The sequence below is a fragment of the Carlito syrichta genome, unplaced genomic scaffold (assembly GCF_000164805.1).
Source record: "Carlito syrichta isolate Samal-C Ts95f unplaced genomic scaffold, Tarsius_syrichta-2.0.1 Scaffold303374, whole genome shotgun sequence".
In the NCBI taxonomy this organism is placed as follows: Eukaryota; Metazoa; Chordata; class Mammalia; order Primates; family Tarsiidae; genus Carlito; species Carlito syrichta.
Window position 1 is genome coordinate 50,823 of NW_007247470.1, and position 22,483 is coordinate 73,305.

General features: G+C 44.8%; 1 protein-coding gene across 1 annotated transcript in view; it reads right to left on the reverse strand.

Moving 5' to 3' along the window:
- Positions 1-5,868: 5,868 nt before the first annotated feature.
- The window catches only part of TNFRSF9 (TNF receptor superfamily member 9), an 18,407-nt gene continuing 1,792 nt past the window's right edge, over positions 5,869-22,483 (reverse strand). Inside the window, exons 3-7 of the mRNA XM_008058510.1 lie at positions 21,293-21,430; positions 20,771-20,837; positions 18,748-18,878; positions 17,590-17,724; positions 5,869-5,957 (exon numbers count right to left, since the gene is read on the reverse strand). Of these exons, the coding sequence (XP_008056701.1) occupies positions 5,869-5,957; positions 17,590-17,724; positions 18,748-18,878; positions 20,771-20,837; positions 21,293-21,430 (560 nt within the window). The remainder of the gene's footprint in view (positions 5,958-17,589; positions 17,725-18,747; positions 18,879-20,770; positions 20,838-21,292; positions 21,431-22,483) is intronic.

The window sequence follows — 22,483 nt, forward strand, 5'->3', positions numbered from 1 at the left end:
GGAGGTCTTAGCAATGCGTCAAGCAGTAAGTCAAGCAAAAAAAAAAAATAAAGGGCTAAAAAAAAGAATAAGTTAGTGTTATTGCAAGTAAAATAATGGTCTATATAGAAAGTCCAAAAGGATCAACATGCATGTCATTAGAAATAATAGTAAAATTGAGGCTATGATCCAGGATAAACAAGTCAACTGCAACTCTACACTTTAGTCACAAACAAAATCACTTTCAAAGCAACAGTCCTCCAAAGGAATGAAATCATGTCTTTTGCAGTAACTTGGGTGGAACTGGAGAGTATTGATCCAAAGCGAACTAACTCGGAACAGAATACCAAGTGGCAGCTAGAGGGTGGCATCATGAGTACTGGAGACACGGAAGGGGGAGGGGAGGGGCGGAGGGGCGAAGAATCACCTGCTGAGTACCATGTGTGCAGGTGGGGGTGGTGGGTACACTTCAAACCCTGACATCTTCACCAACGCAACTGTATAACCAAAAATGATTTGTTCCCCCTAAAGCTATTGAACCAAAGAAAACAACAACAACAAAGGAAAGTACCTCGAAATAAATCTAACAAAAGTTGTACAAACGATTTCTGGAGAAACTGTATTAAAATTTCATTAAAGAAGATTTAACTGGCCGGGCTCGGTGGCTCAGCCTGTAATCCCAGCACTTTGGGAGGTCGAGGTGAGTGGATTACCTGAGCCCGCGGGTTCGAGACCCGCCTGGGCAACTTGGCGAGACCTCATCTCGACAATAAATCAAAAGTCAGCCGGGTGTGGTAGCGCGTGCCTGTAGTTCCAGCTACTTGGAAGGCTGAGGCAGAAGGATCGCCGGAGCCCAGGAGGTTGAGGAGGTGGTGGCCGGGAGTGGCCATTGCACTCCAGTCTGGGTGACAGAGTGAGACTCCAACTCAAAAAAAAAAAAAAGATTTAACTAAGGGGAGGATTAGAGTGCCATTCCCATGAATGGGATGTGTGTGTGTGCACACACACACTCACGTGAACACACACCTGCTCTGTGTCAGGCACTATTCTTAGCACTTACGTACATGGACTTGATTTTGTAAAAATATCAGCTCTTCCTAACTTGTTCTATAGGCTCGATGAGATTCCAGTCAAAATGTTTTGGAATTCAGATTCTAAAATTTATATTGCAGAAGGAAGGACCAAGAATCCTCCAGGCATTCCTGAGGTAGAAATGGAAGGCGAGGGGGATACCCTCCAGTTATCAAGAGCTGCTGGAAAGCTCTTGTCATGATGACAGTGCGGGATTGGCATAGGGTGGACAGACTGACAAAGGGACAGAATGGAGAGACCAGAAGCATACCCATGGCTCTGTGGTCACTTGGGTGGCAGAGTGCTATTGCATATCCACAGGGAAAAGGTGACACTGAATACATGGCGTGGGCCCCGAGGTTATCCATGCACAGACATTGTTTTCCAACAGGCACAAAAATCAGCTCCTGATAGGGTAGACTTAGATACAAAAGTCAAAACTTGAAACTTTTGGGCCAGGTGGAGTGGCTCGCGAATGTAATCCCAGCACTTTGGGAGGCGATTGCCTGAACCCAGGGGTTTGAGACAACCTGGGCAACATCATGAGACCTCATCTCTACAATAAATCAAAAAATTAGCTGGGTTTGGTGGCGCACACCTGTGGTTTCAGCTACTCAGGAGACTGAGGCAGAAGGATCTCCTGAGCCCAGCAGGTGGAGATTGTGGTAGCCAGGAGGGTACCATTTATGCCAGCCTGAGTGGCAGAGTAAGACTTCGACTCAAACCAAAAATGTAAAAAAAAATTGGAATAAAAAGTGACTAAATATCTTTATGATGTTGGGGCAGAAAAGGATTTCTTTTTTTAATTTTTTAATTTTTTTGAGACAGCAGGATTTATTGAGAGGACAGAAAAGCTCCCACAGTGGGAGGAGACCCAAAGGGGTTGCCCCGAAAAGGATTGCTTTAACCAGGTAGAAAACATGTTAATCATATGTGGAAAAGGTTATAAATTTAGAAGTTAAATGAAGAACTTTTTTGCTTATTCCCAGAAAGACAAAGAAAGGCAGCATTAAAAAGAAAAAAACAAATTACAAGCAAAGGAGATATTTATAACATATATTATTATCTAGAATATAACTTCTAGGACTCAATAAGAAAAAGGCAAGCAATCAAGGTTTTTTTTTTCTTTAATGGGCAAAAAACTACAAGCAAGCATTTTATTTAAAAGAAACACAAACGCCAGGCTCGGTGGCTCAGCCTGTAATCCCGCACCTTTGGGAGGCGGAGGTGAGTGGATGGCCTGAGCCCGCGGGTTCGAGACCCGCCTGGGCAACTTGGTGAGACCTCATCTCTACAATAAATCAAAAAATCAGCCGGGCATGGTAGCACGCGCCTGTAATTCCGGCTACTCGGAAGGCTGAGGCAGAAGGATCACCGGAGCCCAGCAGGTCGAGGCTGCGGTGGCCGGGAGCGGCCACTGCACTCCAGTCTGGGCGACAGAGTGAGACTCCAACTCACAAAAAAAAAAAAAGAAAGAAAAGCAATGTGGCACTGCAGTAGACTATTGTTCAGAAATATTTTCTACCCCTCCCTGTGTAAAGATTATACTTTGCCGCCGTATTGCTGCCTGGCTTGGCTGTGTGACTTGCTCTAAAGAAGTAGTCCCAACCATTTTGGCAGCAGGGACCAGTGGGAGACCACGGCAGGGGACACAGGGAGGGTAGGGGGAAAGAGGGGAAGGGACGTGCAGTCTAACCTCATTGCTCATGTACATCTGTATTTGCAGCCGCTCCCCAGAGCTCACATCACGGCCTCAGCTCCATCTCAGATTATCAGGCACGTGATTCTCATAAGGAGCGGGCAACCTAGATCCCTTGCCTGTGCAGTTCATAATAGGGTTCATGCTCCTATGAAAATCTCATGCCCCCTAAGATCTGACAGGAGGCAGAACTCAGGCGGTCACGCGAGCGAGGCTACAAATACATGGAAAGCTTCGCTTGATCACTGCTCACCTCCTGCTGTGCTGTCCAGCTCCTAACAGGTCACAGACGGTTAAAGTCTTTGGCCCGGGGGCTGGGGATCCCTGCTCTAAAGGTTAGAGTTGAACCAACTAAATAGGAGCAGAGGCGACAGACATTCCTTTGTCACAAGATGGCCCAGTAGAAGCTCCTCTCTTCGCCTAAATCCTGGGGTGGGGCCAAGAGCCACAGCCAGCCTATAGTGGCCAATCATGGCCAAGGGACACACACCTTTGTTGTTTTGTTGTAACCCATTTAGAGCTGGGAGCCATCTGTTACTTCTGCACTACTTAGCATGTCCTCACTGACAGAGGGACCGGCTAGTAAAGTTGTGCCAGATGCAGCAATTCCACTTTTAGAAACGTTCCCTAGAGGCCAAGAGTGGTGACTCACACCTGTAGTCCCAGCACTTTGGGAGGCCGGAGTGGGATGACTGCTTGAGCCTAGGAGTCCAAAACAGCCTAGGCAACATAGTGAGACCTTGTCTCTACAAAAAAAATCAAAACACTAGCTGAGCGTGGTGGCATGTGCCTGAAGTCCTAGCTACTTGGGAGGCTGAGGTGGAAGGATAGCCTGAGCCCAAGAGGTTGAGGCTGCTATGAGCCATGATTGTGCCACTGCACTACAGCCTGAGCAACTGAGTGACCGCTAGCTCAAAAGAAAAAAATTCTTTTCCTAGTGACATTCCTGCACAAGAGACACATAATACACTCCTAGCAACACTGCTCATGATTATAAAACACCTGGAAACAACCCCAATGCCTCTTGGGAGAGAACAGATTCATAAATAACAGTATCTTTGCAAAATCAGACAGCACTCAGGGTGAATGCATTCAAGCTACACATAACACGAATGAGTCTTATAAATACAATTTTGAGTCATACAAGCAAGTCACAGAAGTTTCTGTACAGCATAATACCATCTTCATAAAACTCAAAAACAATCAAAACTAAAAATCATATTTTAAGTATGTAAGCATATGATAAATATCTTTTTTTTTTAAACAAGGGAAAGATAGACTCAAAATTCCAAGAGAGGTTTCCTGGGGATGGGCGGAGGTGAGTGGAGATGCAGCACATGGATGTTCTGACCTTGACTTTGACCTATAAAGGGTCAGATGTTAGATATTTTAGGCTGCGTGGACCTGCCCCTGTAGTGCAAAGGTAGCCTTGGGAAGCCTGTGAATAAGTGAGCGTGGCTGTGTGCCGCAGAATTTCACCCTGGACTCTGAAATTTGAGTTTCATATAATTGTATGTGCCATGAGATATTCTTCTTTTTTTAACTTTTAAAAGTGAAAAAGTCATTCTTAGCTCATGAGCCACACAAAGGCAGCCATGCCTGGTGGCACATGTGCCTATAGTCTTAGCTACTGGGGAGGCTGAGGGAGGAGGATCGCTTAAGCCCAGGAGTTCGAGGCTACAGTGAGCTATCATCAGACTACCGTACTGCAGTCTGGGCAGCAGAGCAAGATCCTATCTCTTAAAACAAAAACAAAAACAAAAGGCACTAGATTTGGCCAGGAGAGTTTGGTGGCCCCTGATCGAGTGCTCTGGTTGGGCTATGAGTTCATGGTGTGCATTTTCTCATTGTGCTTCCTACCTGGCACACATGATTCAGTTATTAGTTTGTGTGCCAAATATTAAGAGTTAAGAATCGTAAAACTGTAAAATGTGCAATGGGGTGCGATGGCTCATGCCTATAATCCCAGCACTTTGGAAGTCCAAGGCAGGAGGATTATGTGAGACCAAGAGTTCAGAACCAGCCTGGGCAACATAGCAAGACTTTATCTCTCAAAAATTTTTAAAAATCCTGGCTGCTCACGTCTGTAGTCCCAGCTCCTCAGGAGGCTGAAGCGGAAGAACTGCTTGAGCTCAGGAAGTTGAGGCTGCAATGAACCATGATCGTGCCACTGCACTCCAGCCTGGGCGACAGAGTGAGACCCAGCCTCAAAAAAAAAAAAAAAAGTAACCTGACTCAGATGGGAGCAAGACGCAAGACAAAGGCAGAAGGTGTGAGGATGGAGAAGACCCCAGGACATGCCGACTCTGGAACTCTTTCTGAAACTCTTTCTCAAGGCCTGAGATTTCTTGCCCTTGACGTCAAACTCAGGCACTCTGATCATTCTGCCCCTGACAGTGGTGCACATCACGGTGTTAAGTGACAAAACCAATGGCAGGTTTGGTTGGGGACATTTACTGCATCCTTAGGACTTATTGTCATGTCTCACCAGCACCAAAAACCCCAAAACAAAACAAAAAAATATCCTGCATGGACTTTGATTACACATAACATAACAAGCTGGAGGGGATGGGGTATTATCATTGTAGCTTAGACCATTGACCTATGTGATTGAATTTAAACTACAGGGGGTGCCAAAAAAATGTATACACATTTTAAGAAATATCATCTGTGTATTACATTTCGAAGTTGAATTAAATTACTGTAGCCATGTGAAGTATGATGTTCACTCAACTGTGCTTCCGCCATTTTCTTTGACTGTCCTGCCTGCTGCATGGTGACACTCATTTGATTAACGCCATCTTTTGCGCGAATGTCATACTTCAAATGTGTATACGTTTTATTAGCACCCCTGTATAATTTTCTCTGGATTTCAAAAAACCAGCCCAAACCTGTTACGTGGTATCTAGACAATGTCGTTTTGCCACCAACTCTGCCCTCTGTTAAAAGTGATGCATTTTTAAAGGCCAACTCATTAGCATTTAGAAAAACACTTGTGGAGGAGTAATCCTGGGAATTATAAAGGAGGTGCTTTTCACTTGAGGAGGACATGATGGCGGGATCACTCGTGTTTCTCCTTGGCTTCTTTGCGAGAGAGTTCCAGCAAATGAGTTTCCAAATCACAGCTCACATCCTCCTTCTTCTTCTTCTGGAAATCGGCAGCTACAGGCATCTTCCTCTTGGACAGTTTGTACTGGCCTTAGAAATGCTAAAACAAGAAAAAAAAAGTAAAGATACTTACATTTTGTTGTTTGTCTTGATCATGTAACACTTATTTTTTCCATGAATCACAGTCACAGAACATCTCAAAGCAGTGAACATTCTCAACTTTAATTTTAACAAACTCATCCACAGGCAAGGCAATAGCAAGTATGCGCTTCTTCTAGGGATTATTTAAGAGTATTTTTTCCCTTTTCCCAAATATGTGTATTTTTTGGTCTTTAAAAACAATTTTCTACAATGGCTAAAAAAAAACTTTAGCACGAATCACTATAGCATAAAGTATTAGCCAAATGCTCAATAGAACCGACACTTGTTCAGCAGCACATATTTTAGTCCAGAGGGCTACTTAGATTAGGGATTTAACAATTTCTTTAGAATAAAAAGCCATGGCACCAAGATTGTAAAGATACCTCCATCCTTCTATTGGTAAGCAAAGAACTGACTTGTACGTGGTATGTGGGCTTCAGGTTTTTTTTTACATGTTGGTGCAGAGTATCTGTGTCACTGCTGACCAGTTTTCAGTCCTAAGCAGACATTTCTTGAGTCTGACTAAGCAAAAGGTTCTACCCCAGTGTCACATGCACGTTACTATTTTTAAAATAACCAAAACAGGCCAGGCATGGTGGCTCACTCCTATAATCCCAGCACTTTGAAAGGCCAAGGCAAGAAGATTGCCTGAGTCCAAGGGTTCTAGACCAGCCTGGGCAACGTGGTGAGACCACATCTCTACAATAAATAAAAAAGTTAGCCAGGCATGTTGGGGCATGTTTGTGGTTCCAGCTACTTGGAAGGCTGAAGTGGAAGGATCACCTGAGCCCAACAGGTCGAGGCTGTGGTGGCCATGAGCATGCCACTGCACCCCAACCTGTGCAACAGATTGAGACTCCAACTCAAAAAAAAAAAAAAAAAAAAGCCAAACCACTACACTTTCTCCCAGAACTCACACAAAACAGGCAAGACTTTCGGACATGCCAGTGGGATGGGTTTTGAAATTGTATCAGTGATTAGCCTATCCATGAAGCTCTGCTTCCAGAAAGGTGGAACTGTCAGATGGTCCCATGTTCTTCCTGCTGAGTACTGCCAATATAAACACACATAAGAAGACTCTGGAAGGTGGAGAGAGAAAGGCTGACAGGCTAAGGATCTCAAGACCCCAGGGCTTGTTTCTGCCTCACAGACCCCAGGCGGGGAACTAGGCAAACTGGCAACCTAGAAATGCCAGTGGATATAGATAACAACAACAACAAAAGGCCTGCTCTCGCCAGCTACAAGACCAGGAAAGGGGCAGCCAGCAAAACTGAAAACTTTTAGACAGTAACCACTCAACCCTAACAAAACACCATAGAACAAACTATGGCCCCCATCCCCAGGCCCAACAGGGAGGCCAAGCAGGCAGCCTTGACTTCCCACCTTCGCCAGGCTGCATTAAGGTTCATCTCCTCTCCTCACTGGAAAGGGAGCATCAGGAGAGTCAGGATGTCACCAGCAGTCACGTGGCTGCTCCCACTCTCACTCAACCCTTCACGATCAGCAGAGGCCACATGGGACGCAGTGATGAAGTGCCCTTCCTCTTCCCAGCCAAGGTTTTTTCAGCAGAGGCCTGGGGGGAGCCTGGACCCCCCTCATGTGTCTAGTAATAATGGGAAGCCCCTCACCCTGCAGGAGATCCAATGCAGGATGTGAACTTTCACCCCTGCCTGGCAGTCACAAGGTGCCATCAGCAGACGCTGGCATCTAGATGACACAGATGCTAGAATTGTCTGGTGAGGACTTTAAGGCAGCCACTGTGAAAATACCTCATCAGGTGAGTAGGAGCCCATTTGAAACAAATGAAAAAGAAATAGGAAAGACCCAGGTGGCGGCCATAAAACTGAAAAATTACAACTGAAGTTTTTTTTCTTTTTGAGTTGGAGTCTCACTCTGTCACCCAGGCTGGAGCTCAGTGCCACGCTCAGGGCTATCGCAGCCTCAACCTCCTGGGCTCAGGCAATACTTCCACCTCAGCCTTCCAAGTAGCAGGAACCACAGGCATGTGCCACCACGCCCGGCTCATTTTTTTATTTATTGTAGAGACGCGGTCTTGCCAAATTGCCCACACTGGTCTTGAACCCCTGGGCTCAGACAATCCTCTCACCTCTGCCTCCCAAAGTGCTGGGATAATGGGCATGAACCACTGCGCCTGACTTGAAATTTTAAAAATGAATGAATGAGTTCAACAGCAGAATGAAGGGGACAGAGAAAAGAAACATCATCCAATCTGAACAGCAATGAGAAAAGATGGGAAAAAATGTACAGAACCTTGGGAACATGTGGGACTATCACAAAAGATCTAATTTTTGTGTCATTGTTGTCCTAGAAGGAGAAGAGAAAAAGAATAGGGATGAAAAGAAGTGCAGAGGCTCCTTGGTGTACAACGGAATGACCTCCTAATAAACCCAATGTAATTGAAAATATCCAAGTTGAAAATGCATTCCAACCGGGTACAGTGGCTCACACCTGGAATCCCAGCACTTTGGGAGGTCGAGGTGAGAGGACTGCCTGAGCCCACGGGTTTGAGACTAGCCCAGGCAACTTGATGAGACCTCGTCTCTACAATAAATCAGGAAAGATTAGCCAGTCGTGGTGGCGCATGCCTGGAGTTCCAGCTACTTGGAAGGCTAAAGTGGAAGGATCGTCTGAACTCAACAGGTCGAGGCTGTGGTGGCCGTGAGCCACTGCACTTCAGCCTGGGAGACAGATTGAGACTCCAACTCAAAAAAAAAAAAAAAAAAATGCATTTCACACACCCAACCTACTGAGCATCACTGCTTAGCCTAGCTGCCTTAAACCCAGCACACTCACACTAGCCTACAGTTGGGCAAAATAATCTTAACACAAAGCCTATTTTGTAATAAAGTGTTGAATATCTCACCTAATCTATTGAATACTGTGCAGAAACAGAAAAGCAGAACAATTGTATGGGTACCATCATAAAGTCAAAAAGCTGCAAGTTGAACCACTCTTTCCCTAAGTTGTCTCAGGTGACCCCCCAGGATGATCCACTACTCATTTGACCCAGAGAACCCCAGCAAGTCGTGCGAGTTCAGAGACTCCAATCTTCCTGTTCACTTCAAGAACACCCGAGAAACTCAAGGTACACACATACGAAAAGTCACCAAGTAGTTGAAAGATGTCACTTCACAGAAACAGTGTGTGCCATTCTGATGCTACAAACATGGAGTTGGGAGGTGTCCTCGGGCCAGATAGTGGGGTTGGATACGAAAGGGGTCAGTGGCTCAAAAAGAGTGCTCAGTGTTTGCTGCACAGACTTAAAAAATGCAGAACTTAAGGGCTTAGATGTGGATTCTCTGGTCATTGAGAACACGCAGGTGAGCAAAGCCCCTGAGATGTGCCACAGGACGTACAGGGTTCATGGTCGGATCAACCCCTACATGAGCCATGTCAAGATGATCCTCACTGAAAAGGAACAGACTGTTCTTAAGCCCTAGGAGGAGGCCACACAGAAGAAAACACTATCCCTGAAGAAACAAAAACGTACGGCTCGGGAATACATCCAGCATGAAATAAATGCAAATCAAAGTGAAAAAAAAAAAGGATAAGCTGAACTGTCAAAAGTTGGGGCAGTCTGTATTTGAAAAAATAATGACTGACATTTCCCAGATCTGAAAAAAGGTGTATATCTACAGATTTAAGAACCTATATGAGGCTCCAGCAGGATCAACCCAGAGATATCCACAGCCAGACACCCACTACCTCACATTCTGAAAACAAGAGACAGACAAAAACCTGGAAAGCAGCCAGAGCGAAACAACATGTCACTCATAGAGGAAAACCCACTTGAGCAACAGTGGATTTTTTTCTTTTATCAGAAACCATGCAGGCGAGAAGAAAGTGGCAAAATACTTCAAGTACTGAAAGAAAAAAGTTATCAGTTCTAAATTCTATACCCTGGAAAAATAGCTTTCAGGAATAAAGGGGAAATTTGAAAAAGAAAGAGAGAATTTTTTCTTTTTGAGTTGGAGTCTCACTCTGTCGCCCAGACTGGAGAGCAGTGGCCGCTCCCGGTCACCGCAGCCTCGACCTGCTGGGCTCTGGCGATCCTTCCGCCTCAGCCTTCCGAGTAGCTGGAACTACAGGTGCGCGCTACCACACCCGGCTAATTTTTGATTTATTGTAGAGATGAGGTCTCGCCAAGTTTCCCAGGCGGGTCTCAAACCCGCGGGCTCAGGCAATCCACTCACCTCAGCCTCCCAAGGTGTGGGATTACGGGCTGAGCCACCGAGCCCAGCCGAAAGAGAGAATTTTTTACCAGCAGACCTACCCTAAAAGAATGACTAAAGGAAATTCTCTAAACAGAAAAGAAATGTATATAATGGAAGTATTTGAGACAAGTATATTCTAAATTGGAAGTTATAAAGTTGCAAAGGGAGGTAAAATCTCTACATTTCATTCAAACTAGTAAAATGTTGATACCGGGTTGACTGTGATAAATTACGGATCTATAATGTAATATCTAGAACAACCACTCAAAGAGTTATACAAAGAGGTACAAGCATGCCTCAGTTTATCGCACTTTATCGCACTTTGCAGATGTTGCTTTTCTTTTTCTTTTTTTTTACAGATTGAAGTTTTATGACGACTCTCAGATGAGCACGTAGATAGGCACTGTTTTTCCAACAGCACAGGCTTCCTACGTGTCTGTCACATTTTGAAAGACTTCCTCCCAGACTGAGAAGCCAGGCAAGGATGTCCACCGTCACCACTCTTATTCAGTATAGTTCTAGGCGTTCTAGCCAGCACAGGTCAGTAAAATAAATAAATAAATAAATAAATGGCCAAGGCAACATAGCAAAACCTGGCTTCTGTGGGGAAAAAAAAAAAAATCAGCCAGGCACAGTGGTGCCTGTCTGTATTCCCAGCTACTTAGGAGGCTGAGGCAGAAGGATAGCCTGAGCCCGGGAGGTTGAGGCTTCGATTAGCCATGGTCATGGTGCCACTGCACTCCAGCCTGGATGACAGAATAAGACCCCAACTCAAAAAAAAAAAAGATTATGATGGAGCTGGAAAATTCCTATCACCTAGTGACACTGTCACCATTATAACATTGTAGCACAATGCATTATTCACATAATTTGGTTATACTAGTATAAAAAAAGACTACTAAACCGGGCTCGGTGGCTCAGCCTGTAATCCTGCGCCTTTGGGAGGCTGAGGTGAGTGGATTGCCTGAGCCCGTGGGTTCGAGACCCGCCTGGGCAGCTTGGCGAGACCTCATCTCTACAATAAATCAAAAAAAGACTACTACACTGCCAGTTGTATAAAAATATAGCACCTACAATTATGTGCGGCACATAATACTTACTAATGATGATAAGTGACTATGTTACTAGTTTATGTGTTTATTACACTAAGCTTTTTATATTTATTTTCAAGTGTACTCTTTTTACTTACATTTTATTTATTTATTTACTTATTTGAGTCGGACTCTTAATCTGCCACCCAGACTGGAGTACAGTGGCCTGCTCACGGCCACCACCGCCTCGATCTGCTAGTACCAGGCGATCCTTCTGCCTGAGCCTTCCAAGTAACTGGAACCACAGGTCCTTACCGCCACGCCTGGCTAATTTTGATTTGTTGTAGAGACGAGAGCATGGCACGATGCCGTCCTAGGCTTTCACATTCACTCACCACGCACTCACCAACTCACCCAGTCCTGCAAGTTCCATTCATGTAAGCGCCCTAGACAGATGTACCATTGTTTATCTTTAACACAAAAATCAAAAATAAGCCGAGTGTAGTGGCGCATGACTGTAGTCCCAGCTACTCGGGAGGCTGAGGTCAGGAGGCTGCAGGGAACCACAGTGGTGCCACTGTACTCCAGCCTGGGTGACAGAGTGAGAACCAGACTCAAAAAAACAAAATTGTTTCTTCTCGAGTGTTTTCCTATTTTAAAAGTATGAATACCCTATAACAAGAAAAAAAGAAATGGAACTGCTCTTCCTAAGTATTAGTAGAGAAAAAAGATTTTAAAATTCTTCCGGGTGTGATGGCTCACGCCTGTAATCCCAGCATTTTGGAACGCAGAGGTGAGAGGATTTTCTGAGTCCAAGGGTTTGAGACCAGCCCCGGCAACTTAATGAGACCTCGCGTCTTTACAAAAAAACAAAAAATTCACTGGGCGTGGTGGTGCATGCCTATAGGCCCAGCTACGTGGAAGGCTGAGGCAGAAGGATCCCTGACCCCAGCAGATCAAGGCTGTGGTGACCTGAGCATACCACTGCACTCCAGCCTGGGCGATAGAGTGAGACTCCAATTAAAAAAAAAAAAAGATTTTAAAATTCATTCAGACATATTGTAACAATTTATTATAATTTGAGTATTGCCTTTGTTATTTTCTTTTTAGATTATTTAACTTACAGCTATACTTGGAAGCTCTTTTCTAAGTTGGGGAAAAAATTAACTTTGGGGGACCAAAACACGAAATTAACCCTCAAAGTTAGCAATATAATAATAGATCAATATGCATTACCAAGTTCTAGTTGTTTTTCTTTTTTAATCTGGGTCTCACTCTGTCGCCCAGGCTGAAGTGCAGTAGCCCATTCGGGGCTCACCCCTCAGTTCATGGATCACTGCTTTGGAAGACTTAATATAGCTTTTAAAGATTGCTGCAAAAGTATAATTAAGAATTAGAAAAGATATGAGAAAAAAAAAAATCCTGAAGGATTCTGCACACAAATATTTTTACATGTCTTAAGTCTCTGCTCTGCTTTAAAAAATAGACTGAAAAAAAAAAATTTTTTTTTTTGAGTTGGAGTCTCACTCCATTGCCCAGACTGGAGTGCAATGGCACACTCATGGCCACCTCTGGGTCGACCCACTGGGCTCAGGTGATCCTTTCTCCTCAGCCTTCCAAGTAGCCAGAACTATAGGTGCGCGCTACCACACCTGACTATTTTTTTTAATTTACTGTAGAGATGAGGTCTCGCTGAGTTGCCCAGGCTGTTCTCGAACCCGTGGGCTCAGGCAATCCCCTCACCTCGGCCTTCCAAAATGTTGGGATTACAGGCGTGAGCCATTGTGCTTGTCCTAGACTGAAATTTTTATCCAACGCAGTGTGGGGGGTTTATACAAGAATTTTCAATCAGTGGACCCATGCTCAAAGAATTCATGAATAAAACTACGGTTATATTTAAATTTTTTTTTAGCATACTATATTTTTGGCCAGGCACAGTGGCTGTCTGTAATCTCAGCACTTTGGGGAGGCTGAGGCGAGAGGATTGCCTGAGCCCGGAGGTTCAAGACCAGGCTGGGCAACTTGGTGAGACCTTGTCTCTACAATAAATCACAAAAACTAGCCGGGCTTAGTGGCACGCATCTGTAGTTCCAGCTACTTGGAAGGCTGAGGCGGAAGGATTGCCTAAGCCCAGCAGGTTGCGGCTGCGGTGGCCATAATGGACCACTGGACTCCAGCCTAGGCGACAAGACTGAGACTCCAACTAAAAAAAAATACTATATTTTTACTGTACCTTTTCTATGTTTAAATATGTTTAGATACACAAAAACTTGCCATTGTGTTACAATTGCCTACAGTATTCAGTAGTCACATGCTGTACTGGTTTGTAGCCTAGGAACAATACGCTGTAACCAGCTAGCCTAGGTGTGTATGGCTATACCATTTAGGTCTTTGTAAGTTCCATTGCAAACTCTGTGATGTTTGCACAATGACAGAATTGCCTAATGACACATTTCTAAGAACATAACCCCATATTAAGTGAGGCACGACTGTATGTAACATAGCAAAGACGTCAATTCTGGGCTGGGAGGGGCGGCTCACACCTGTAATCCTAGCAATTTGGAAGGCTGAGGCGGGAGGATTGCTTGAGTACAAGAGTTTGATACCAGCCTAAGCAACATAGCAAGACTTTGTCTCTACAAAAAATCAAAAAATTAGCCAGGCATGGTGGGGCACACCTGTAATCCCAGCGATTCAGGAGGTTGAAGCTGAAGGATGGCCTGAGCCCAAGAGGCTGTGGTGAGCTATGAGCATGCCATTGCACTCCAGCCTGGGCAACAGAGTGAGACTCCAACTCAAAAGAGAAAAAGAAAAGAAAAAGTAAAAGTTAATCCTTCCCAAACTGATATACCAGCTTAACACAATTGCTATCAGAATCCCAGCTGACTTTTTGTGGATACAGATAAGATTATCCTAAAATGTATATGAAACTGCAAAGGAGCTATAGCTCCAACAATTCTGAAAAAGAAGTATAGGCCGGGCACAGTGGCTCACACCTATAATCCCAGCACTTTGAGAGACCGAGGTGAGAGGATTGCCTGAGCCCAGGGGTTCGAGACCAGCCTGGGCAACTTGGTGAGACCTCATCTCTACAATAAAATCAAAAAATTAGCCAGGCATGGTGGCGCACGTCTGTAGTTCCAGTTACTTGGAAGGCTAAAGCAGAAGGATCACCTAAGCCCAGCGAGTTGAGGCTGCGGTGGCCGTGAGCATGCCACTGCACTCCAGCCTGGGCACAGAGTGAGACTCCTACTCAAAAAAAAAAAAAGATGTGATCCCATGAATGGCACATGAGACTTTTTCATACTGTCTTTGCATCTTCCTATAAGTCTGTAATTATTTCCAAATAAAAAGTCATTTTGAATGAGCCGGGTGCAATGGCTCTCACCTACAATCCCAGCACTTTGGGAGGTGGAAGTGAGAGGATTGCCTGAGTCCAAGGGTTCAAGACCAGCCTGGGCAACTTGGCAAGACCTCGTCTCTACAGTAAATCAAAAAATTAGCTGGTGCAGTGGCACACATCTGTAGTTCCAGCTACTTGGAAGGCTGAGGCGGAAGGATCGCCTGAGCCCAGAGGTCAAGGCTGTGGCGGCTGTGAGCGTGTCACTGCACTTCAGTCTGGGCAACAGAGTGAGATGCCAACTCCAAAAAAAAAAAGTTATTTTGAATGACCTCAACATTTTTAAACAAATGGGTTACATTTCCATTGCAACTCACTAATTGTTTATAAAAACTTTTGAAAAGCATTTTGTAAAGAACTTTGTTGTAGTTTCAGGGTAGGGAAGAGAGAGATTTTTTAAAAATCAGGATCAGGTGAGAGTTTAGAAGTTTAAGTCAGAGGTGTAGACCTCAAAAAGAGAATGAAAGCACAAACCACAGAAAAGAAAAAGATATTCACAGCACAAGAACATCAGACTAAGAAGTTCCTACAAATCAATATGAAAAGGACAGACAAGCATGGAAAAATGCTCAAGAGACTTGATCTGTCACTTCACAAAAGAGGAAACCCAAATGACCAATATAACATGAAAAGGTGTCTAACCTCACTGGGGAAATGTAAATTAAAACCACAGTGAGACACTACTACCTACCCACCGGATAAATAAAAATAGTCTGATGATATCAAATGTTAGAAAGGACGTGGACCGAAAGGAACTCTCATACAGCTGGGGGAGGGTAGATGGCGTCCAACCATTCTGGAAAACAATCTGGTGTATCTACTGAGGACCAAGATGCATGTTCTTCATATCTCAGCAATGTTAGTCCTAGGTTAAAGAACAGAAACAAAACAGAAACACGTGCCTATCATGTGAACTGAGACAAAAATATTCAAACATCATTGTCAATAATAGTCCCAATCTGGAGACAACCCCAGTGTCCATCAATCTTAGAGTGAACTCGGTGGCTCAGCCTATAATCCCGCGCCTTTGGGAGGCTGAGGTGAGTGGATTGCCTGAGCCCGCAGGTTCGAGATCTGCCTGGGCAGTGAGACCTCATCTCTACTATAAATCAAAAAATCAGCCGGGCATGGTAGCCCGTGCCTGTAATTCCGGCTACTCGGAAGGAGTACCGGAGCCCAGCAGATTGAGGCTGTGGTGGCCAGGAGCGGCCACTGCACTCCAGTCTGGGCGACAGAGTGAGACTCCAACTCAAAAAAAAAAAAAAACTCACAAGAGAAGAGTATACAACAATGGAAATTAACTGAAGATGAACCCAACGTGGATGGATATTAAAGACACAATGCAAAGCGAAAGAAGCAAAAGAAGCAAGATGCAGAAGAATGTGGGGAGTTGGGTTCCACTTGCATGATGCTCACAAGCCACCAAATAAAACTGTGTTTTTAGGTAGCAGAGCTATAGAGAACGAGGAAGTGAGTACCGTGAAATCTAGATGTGGTTTGCAGCCATGGGCAGGGTGGGCTGTGATCTGCAAGGGGACACCAAGGCCTTCTGGGAGTAGACTGTGTTCTATTTCTTGACCCAGGTAGGGTTATTCGGATGTCTATTTTACAACAATTGGTTAAATTTTACATTTATGTGTTTTTATGTATTTTTTACAATGTAAAGAGTTTTATATTATTTCTGGAAGAACTTTCAGTAAATTAGTATAGCGCATCTTTAGATAAGAGTTTACCAATGCTTTCCTCTCATATACTTTTTAATAACTCCCAACTAGACACACTCTTTTCTTACTATGGTGTTTTAGGTTAAAACTTTGCTCTTCCAAAGCTTCACCTGTATGTGAATCCCCCCAATGAAGTCTTATTAAACCTGTTGCGTCTTGTTCTGTCCTCCACGAAGACAAAAAGCAAAAAGCAGACTGTCCTCCAACTATAAATGTTTTCAAGTAAATATCAATGACTTTTGCTTAGTGGATGCTGACTCCATGCCAGACACTTGCCGGGTACCTTCTAGAAATAACATCTTGTTTAAAGTGTGAATGAATGAAATCCATTGTTGAAAGTTTGCATTTAATCCACACTGGTGTTATAAAAATCCATTTCATTAAACCCACTTCAAACTCCCTCTTTCATTCTCTGGGCCTTCCTCAAGCGTGGGTCTAAACCCAGGTTAGGCCCGCTTGCCAACCAGAGGAGCAGGGGAGGACACTCCTGGTTCTTCTTTGACAGTGTACACACACACACACACACACACACACACACACCACACACTTATAACTTTTCATCTTTCTGGAACTGGGGTGTGGTCTGCTACACCCAGGCTTTCTCTGCCTCAAAACATTTTTTTAAAAGTTGAGGTCTCACTCTGTCACACAGCCTGAAGTGCAGTGGCATGATCATGGCTCACCACAGCCTCAAAGTCCTGGGCTCGGGCGATCCTCCCGCCTCAGTCTCCCAAGTAGCTGGAACTACAGACGTGTGCCACCATACCCAGCTAATTTTGTTTGTTTGTTCGAGTTTCTGTAGAGACAGTGTCTCACTATGTTGCCCAAGCTGCTCTTGAACTTTTGGACTCAAGTAACCTTCCCGCCTCGGCCTCCCAAAGTGCTGAGATTGCAAGCATGAGCCACTGCGCCTGGCTGCCTGGCTGACATTTGGGGCTGGTCATTCTCTGCTGGGGGACTGGCCCATGCCCAGTAGGGGGGCAGCAACATCACTGACCTCTTACCAGCACCCACCACCACTGCCACCCAGGATGACCACAGCAATTGTCTCCAGACATTGCCAAGTGCTCCCTTGGAACAAAATTGCCCCTGTGTGATAGATAACCACTGTGCTATAAGAGCCTCATTTCTATAACTTCTCATAAAGTCATCTTTTCCCTTCTACTGTAAATAATGCCTAATCCCATGTCATTGGTCTTACGTTGTTTGAATATATACAGGAGTTTCTCTCTGCCGCGTCCAACAACAGAGAAACGGAACATCAGGAAGAACAGCAGGAACAGCAACGTGGCAGACGTCAGCGCAAGAAAGAAGGTGAGGATCTGTGGAGAGAAGCCTTGAAAAAAAAGCAAAAGGAGAAATGCAGGCTGATTTATGCTGATACACTCGGATTTATGTTTGCAGCATGAGGACAGTCAGAGCCTTGGACCTCTCCAACCCGCTAGCTTAGCAAACAACTTAGAAAAAAAAATTTTTTTGAATTGGAGTTTTACTCTGTTGCCCAGGCTGGAGTGCAGTGGCACTATCACTGCTCACCGCAGCCTCAATTTCCTGGGCGCAGGCAATCCTTCTGCCTCAGCCTCCAGCACAGCTGGGACACCATGCCCAGCTAATTTTTTTTTTTTCTTTTTGAGTTGGAGTTTCACTCTGTCGCTCAGACTGGAGTGCAGTGGCCGCTCCCGGTCACCGTAGCCTTGACCTGCTGGGCTCCAGCGATCCTTCCGCCTCAGCCTTCCAAGGAGCTGGAACTACAGGCACATGCTACCACGCCTGCCTAATTTTTTATTTATTTTAGAGATGAAGTCTCGCCAAGTTGCCCAGGCGGGTCTCGAACTCACAGGCTCAAGCAATCCACTCACCTCGGCCTCCCAAAGTGCGGGATTTCAGGCTGAGCCACCAAGCCCGGCTTAATTTTTTTTTAAAGTTTTTGTAGAGACAAGGTCTTACTATGTTGCCCAGGCTGGTCCCAAACTCCTGGGCTCAAGCCATTCTCCCACCTTGGTCTCCCAAAGGGTGGGGATTAACAGGCATGACCCATGATACCTGGCCTGAAAATTTTTTAAAAACTCAATAATTCTCCTAGGAGCCCACAAAAATTAAGTGATTTGGACTTTCTAGCATATAGAAAATATTGAACCCTCGACTCCTCTCTCCTTGGCATTGATAAAGGTATCCCAGACTGCCACCTGAGAACACCTGAGAAAACACTGATGGGTCCCTGAAGGCAGGACACGAGAAGGAAGGCACATCGGAGGTAGGTGGAGACGTCAGACATTGTGATATTGGGGCGATTTAGACACAATCTGGAATAGCTATAGTATATTCACTTTGATTTTGCAGTAACAAACCAGCTAGCTACCTGGCTCGGTGGCAGGGGCAGGCGTGGTCGCAGAGGATATACCTGGAGTGAAGTCGGCCGGGACTGGTCCACAAACCACGTCACTCTTCTTGGTCCCATGCACAAGCACATACTTGCCATCCAAAGAGCAGCTGCGACAGGCCCATGGGAAAAGTTCAAAACATCCGTTTAGGCCCGGAACATTCCGATGTAAAACTTGGACATTTTTCACCCCATGAAGTAGCTGAGTGACAGAGATAGGTGGGTCTGGGTCTGTGGGCAAGGCCAAGGTGTTTTGAGAAGCTTCCACTGCCCACACGTTTCCTTCATCTGTTCCTGGCTCCTTCCTGGTCCAGGACAGCTTAGTCCAGGATGTCTTGCCTGCTCAGTCTCTCGCCCCAGCTTCTGATCACACGTGACCATGGGAGAGCGTGGAGGTAGGAGTTCTGGCACTGGCAGCAGAATCCAGGGTTTATGTCCAGGTCTGCCGCTTTCCAGAATGACCCTGGGCAAGTTTTAAGATATCTCTAAGCCTCAGTTTTCTTATCTGCAAACTAAGGACTGTATGGATTCCCAGGTCTCTTGTGAATAGCAAGTGAGTGTCAGTGACACTTTTCCATGCCCAACACACAAGAGTAAATGATAGCTGTCATCATTATCATCATTGTGATTGTTATGCCTTTATCTATCAAACGCCTACGCATCTCCCAAAGCCTAGATCAAACCCACTTTTCCACACAGACTCGTTTGACTACTCTGAACACTTTGGTGTTGAAAGACCTTTAAAAAAAAAAAAAAAAAAACCCCAGCCAGGAGCAAAGGCTCACACCTGTAATCCCAGCACTTTGGGAGGCAGAGGTGAGAGGATTGCCTGAGAGCAGGGATTCGAGACCAGCTTGGGCAACTTGACGAGACCTCATCTCTACAATAAATCAAAAAGTTAGCTGGGTATGGTGGCACGTGCCTATAGTTCCAGCTACCTGGAAGGCTGAAGTGGAAGGACCGCCTAGGCCCAGCAGGTTGAGACTACGGTGGCCATGAGCATTCCACTGCACTTCAGCCTTTAGAGATTCCAACTAAAAAATAAACAAACAAACAAAAAGGCCAACTTTTTTTTTTTTGCCAACTTTCTAATATGTTACAAACAAACCAATTCATTTGTAAATATAATACAGACATAAATATAAAATCATAATTAAAATGATTTTCTAGTAAGAAGATCAAATGAAAAAAGAACAAAGGCATAAAAAAGATGAGGTCTAAATGTTTATTCTTAGTTGACAAACCACATTACTCTGCCACATTGCCTTAAAAATCTCTAAACACAGGACCAGGTATGGTGGCTCATGCCCAAAATCTCAGCACTTTGGGAGGCTGAGGCAGGAGGATCGCTTGAGGCCAGGAGTTTGAGACCAGCCTGGGCTAACAGTGAAACCCTGTCTCTATTTTTAAATTTAATTTTATTTTTTGAGATCTCTAAACATGCATTCTTTGAGCCTTTAATGCTGATGTTGGGATATCCAACAAACAGTTTATGGCCTAAACGCCTGTCTGCATACCACAGTTTGACAAGCACAGGTCCCATAGTCAGCAGCCACATTCTCTCAGATACCATTGGCCTTTTACAGCCTGTGCTGGCTTTACGTGCCCAAGCGCATGTGGCATTTTGAGGGTGACAGGCAATTTTGACCCTTTTTCTGGGTGCTTCACAGGACTGGCATTGAGCACTTGGAGACTGGCAGGGCCCCGGGGGAAAGCAAGAGGCAAAGGCAGTCAAAGGAAACAGAACAGAAGGCCACGTGTACAGGCCGTGGCAGGGGTGCCCAGCAATGCTGATCTAGGTGCCCTGGGCATGACTTTTGGAGAAAATGCCCACTGTGCACATGGAGTGACTCTGCTCTCACGGTCCACCCACACTGCCTGTCAGTGCGTCCCTTTCTGTCTACACTGATGGGTGTAGAACAGCGTCGGTGATGACCTTCCTGGTCTTTAAAACATTTCACCCAGATGCTTCATTTTGTAAGCGAAAGGAAAGTATACGTACTTTGTCCAGGGCTGACAGATGCCATGTTTCTCATCATTAAATGTCCCAAAGCGACAGTCTTTACAACCTTTGCAAAAAAACAGAAGCAAAAAAAAAAAAAAAAATGAATAGGAAGCACTGTCCTCATTTGATGTCTTTTCCTGTGATAAACAGAGTGAAATTGCTACCTTACTACATCCTGTACAAGTTGGCCAACAATTCTAGAAACGAGACCCTAAGGTCACTAGTTTTTAATCTAACTGTAACACAGAGTTTCATGTATGTCTAAAATGCATGAAAGTGCATGGATCTGGTGATAAATACTTTTTCAGATTTCAAATTATTTCCACTTATGGGAAAATAAAGGAAATATGATTTTATGAATTAAAATACATTAGGAAACATGATATTAATATGATATACTTGACTGATTGGTTTGTTACTTTAAGGTCCTACAGATCTTTTCATATTCAACGGCTCAGGATCTAAGCTAATGACATATGTCTGCACACCTTGCGTGAGATTGAAGAAGAGCAAACTTACCCTCTGTGGTTAATTCTTGTCCTTGTTCACAATCCTTTGCACACATGGTGCATCCTGCCTCCAAGCAGTGGTATCCTGAGATGCAGACACACTCAGCGTTGCTGGTGGTGGAGCACGCCTTCCTGATCCTGAAAACACCTACAAACAATACCCGCCCCCACGTCTTATTATGCTTGACCACCTAGTCCGGGAAGCAAATGCATGTTCTGCAATAGAAATCACCCTCACTCTACTTAGAGTGTTATTTATGACTTTAGAGTATCAAGTTTACTTTTCTTTTCTTTTCTTTTTTTTGACTCGGGGTCTCACTCTTTTGCCCAGGCTGGAGTGCCATGGTGCAATTCCAGCTCACCGCAGCCTCCATCTACTGGACTCAAGTGATTCTTCTGCCTCAGCCTCCCGGTTGGTTGGCATTACAAGCACATGCTACCATGCCCAGCTAATCTTTTTGTATTTTTTTGTAGGGATGAGGTCTCACTATGCTGCCCAGACCAGTCCTGAACGCAAGCGATTTTCCTACCTCAGACGCTCAAAGTGCTGGGATTATAGGCATGAGCCCCGCACTTGGCCAAAGTTTAATTTTAAAACTCAATAAACACATTTTTACATTTTGCTAAGTAAAAACCTCCCTCACCAACATTTCCTTTAATATTTTTTCTCCTTTCTCTTTCTTTCTTTCTTTTCCTTTCTTTCTCTTCCTTCCCTCCCTTCCTCTCCCCCCTCCTCCCTCCCTCTCTTCTTCCCTCCTCCCTTCCCTTCTCTTCCCCTCCTCTTCTTTTTCTTTCTTTCTCTCTCTTTCTTTCCCTTTCTTTCTCCTTCCTCCCTCCCTCCCTTCCTCCCTCCTTTTTCCTTCCTTCCTTCCTTCCTTCCTTCCTTCCTTCCTTCCTTCCTTTCTTTTTCTTTTTCTTTCAACAAGGTCTGACTATGTTGCCCAGGCTGGTCTTGAACTTCTGACCTCAAGTGATTCTCCTGCCTCAGTCTCCCAAAGTACTGGAATCATAGGCATGAGCCACCATGGCCATCCACCTCGCTTCCTCTAATATTTAAAAAGCTCAGAAGGAGCCAGGCTCGGTGGCTCAGCCTGTAATCCCACGCCTTTGGGAGGCTGAGGTGAGTGGATCGCCTGAGCCTACGGGTTCAAGACCCTCCTGGGCAGCGAGACCTCATCTCTACAATAAATCAAAAAATCAG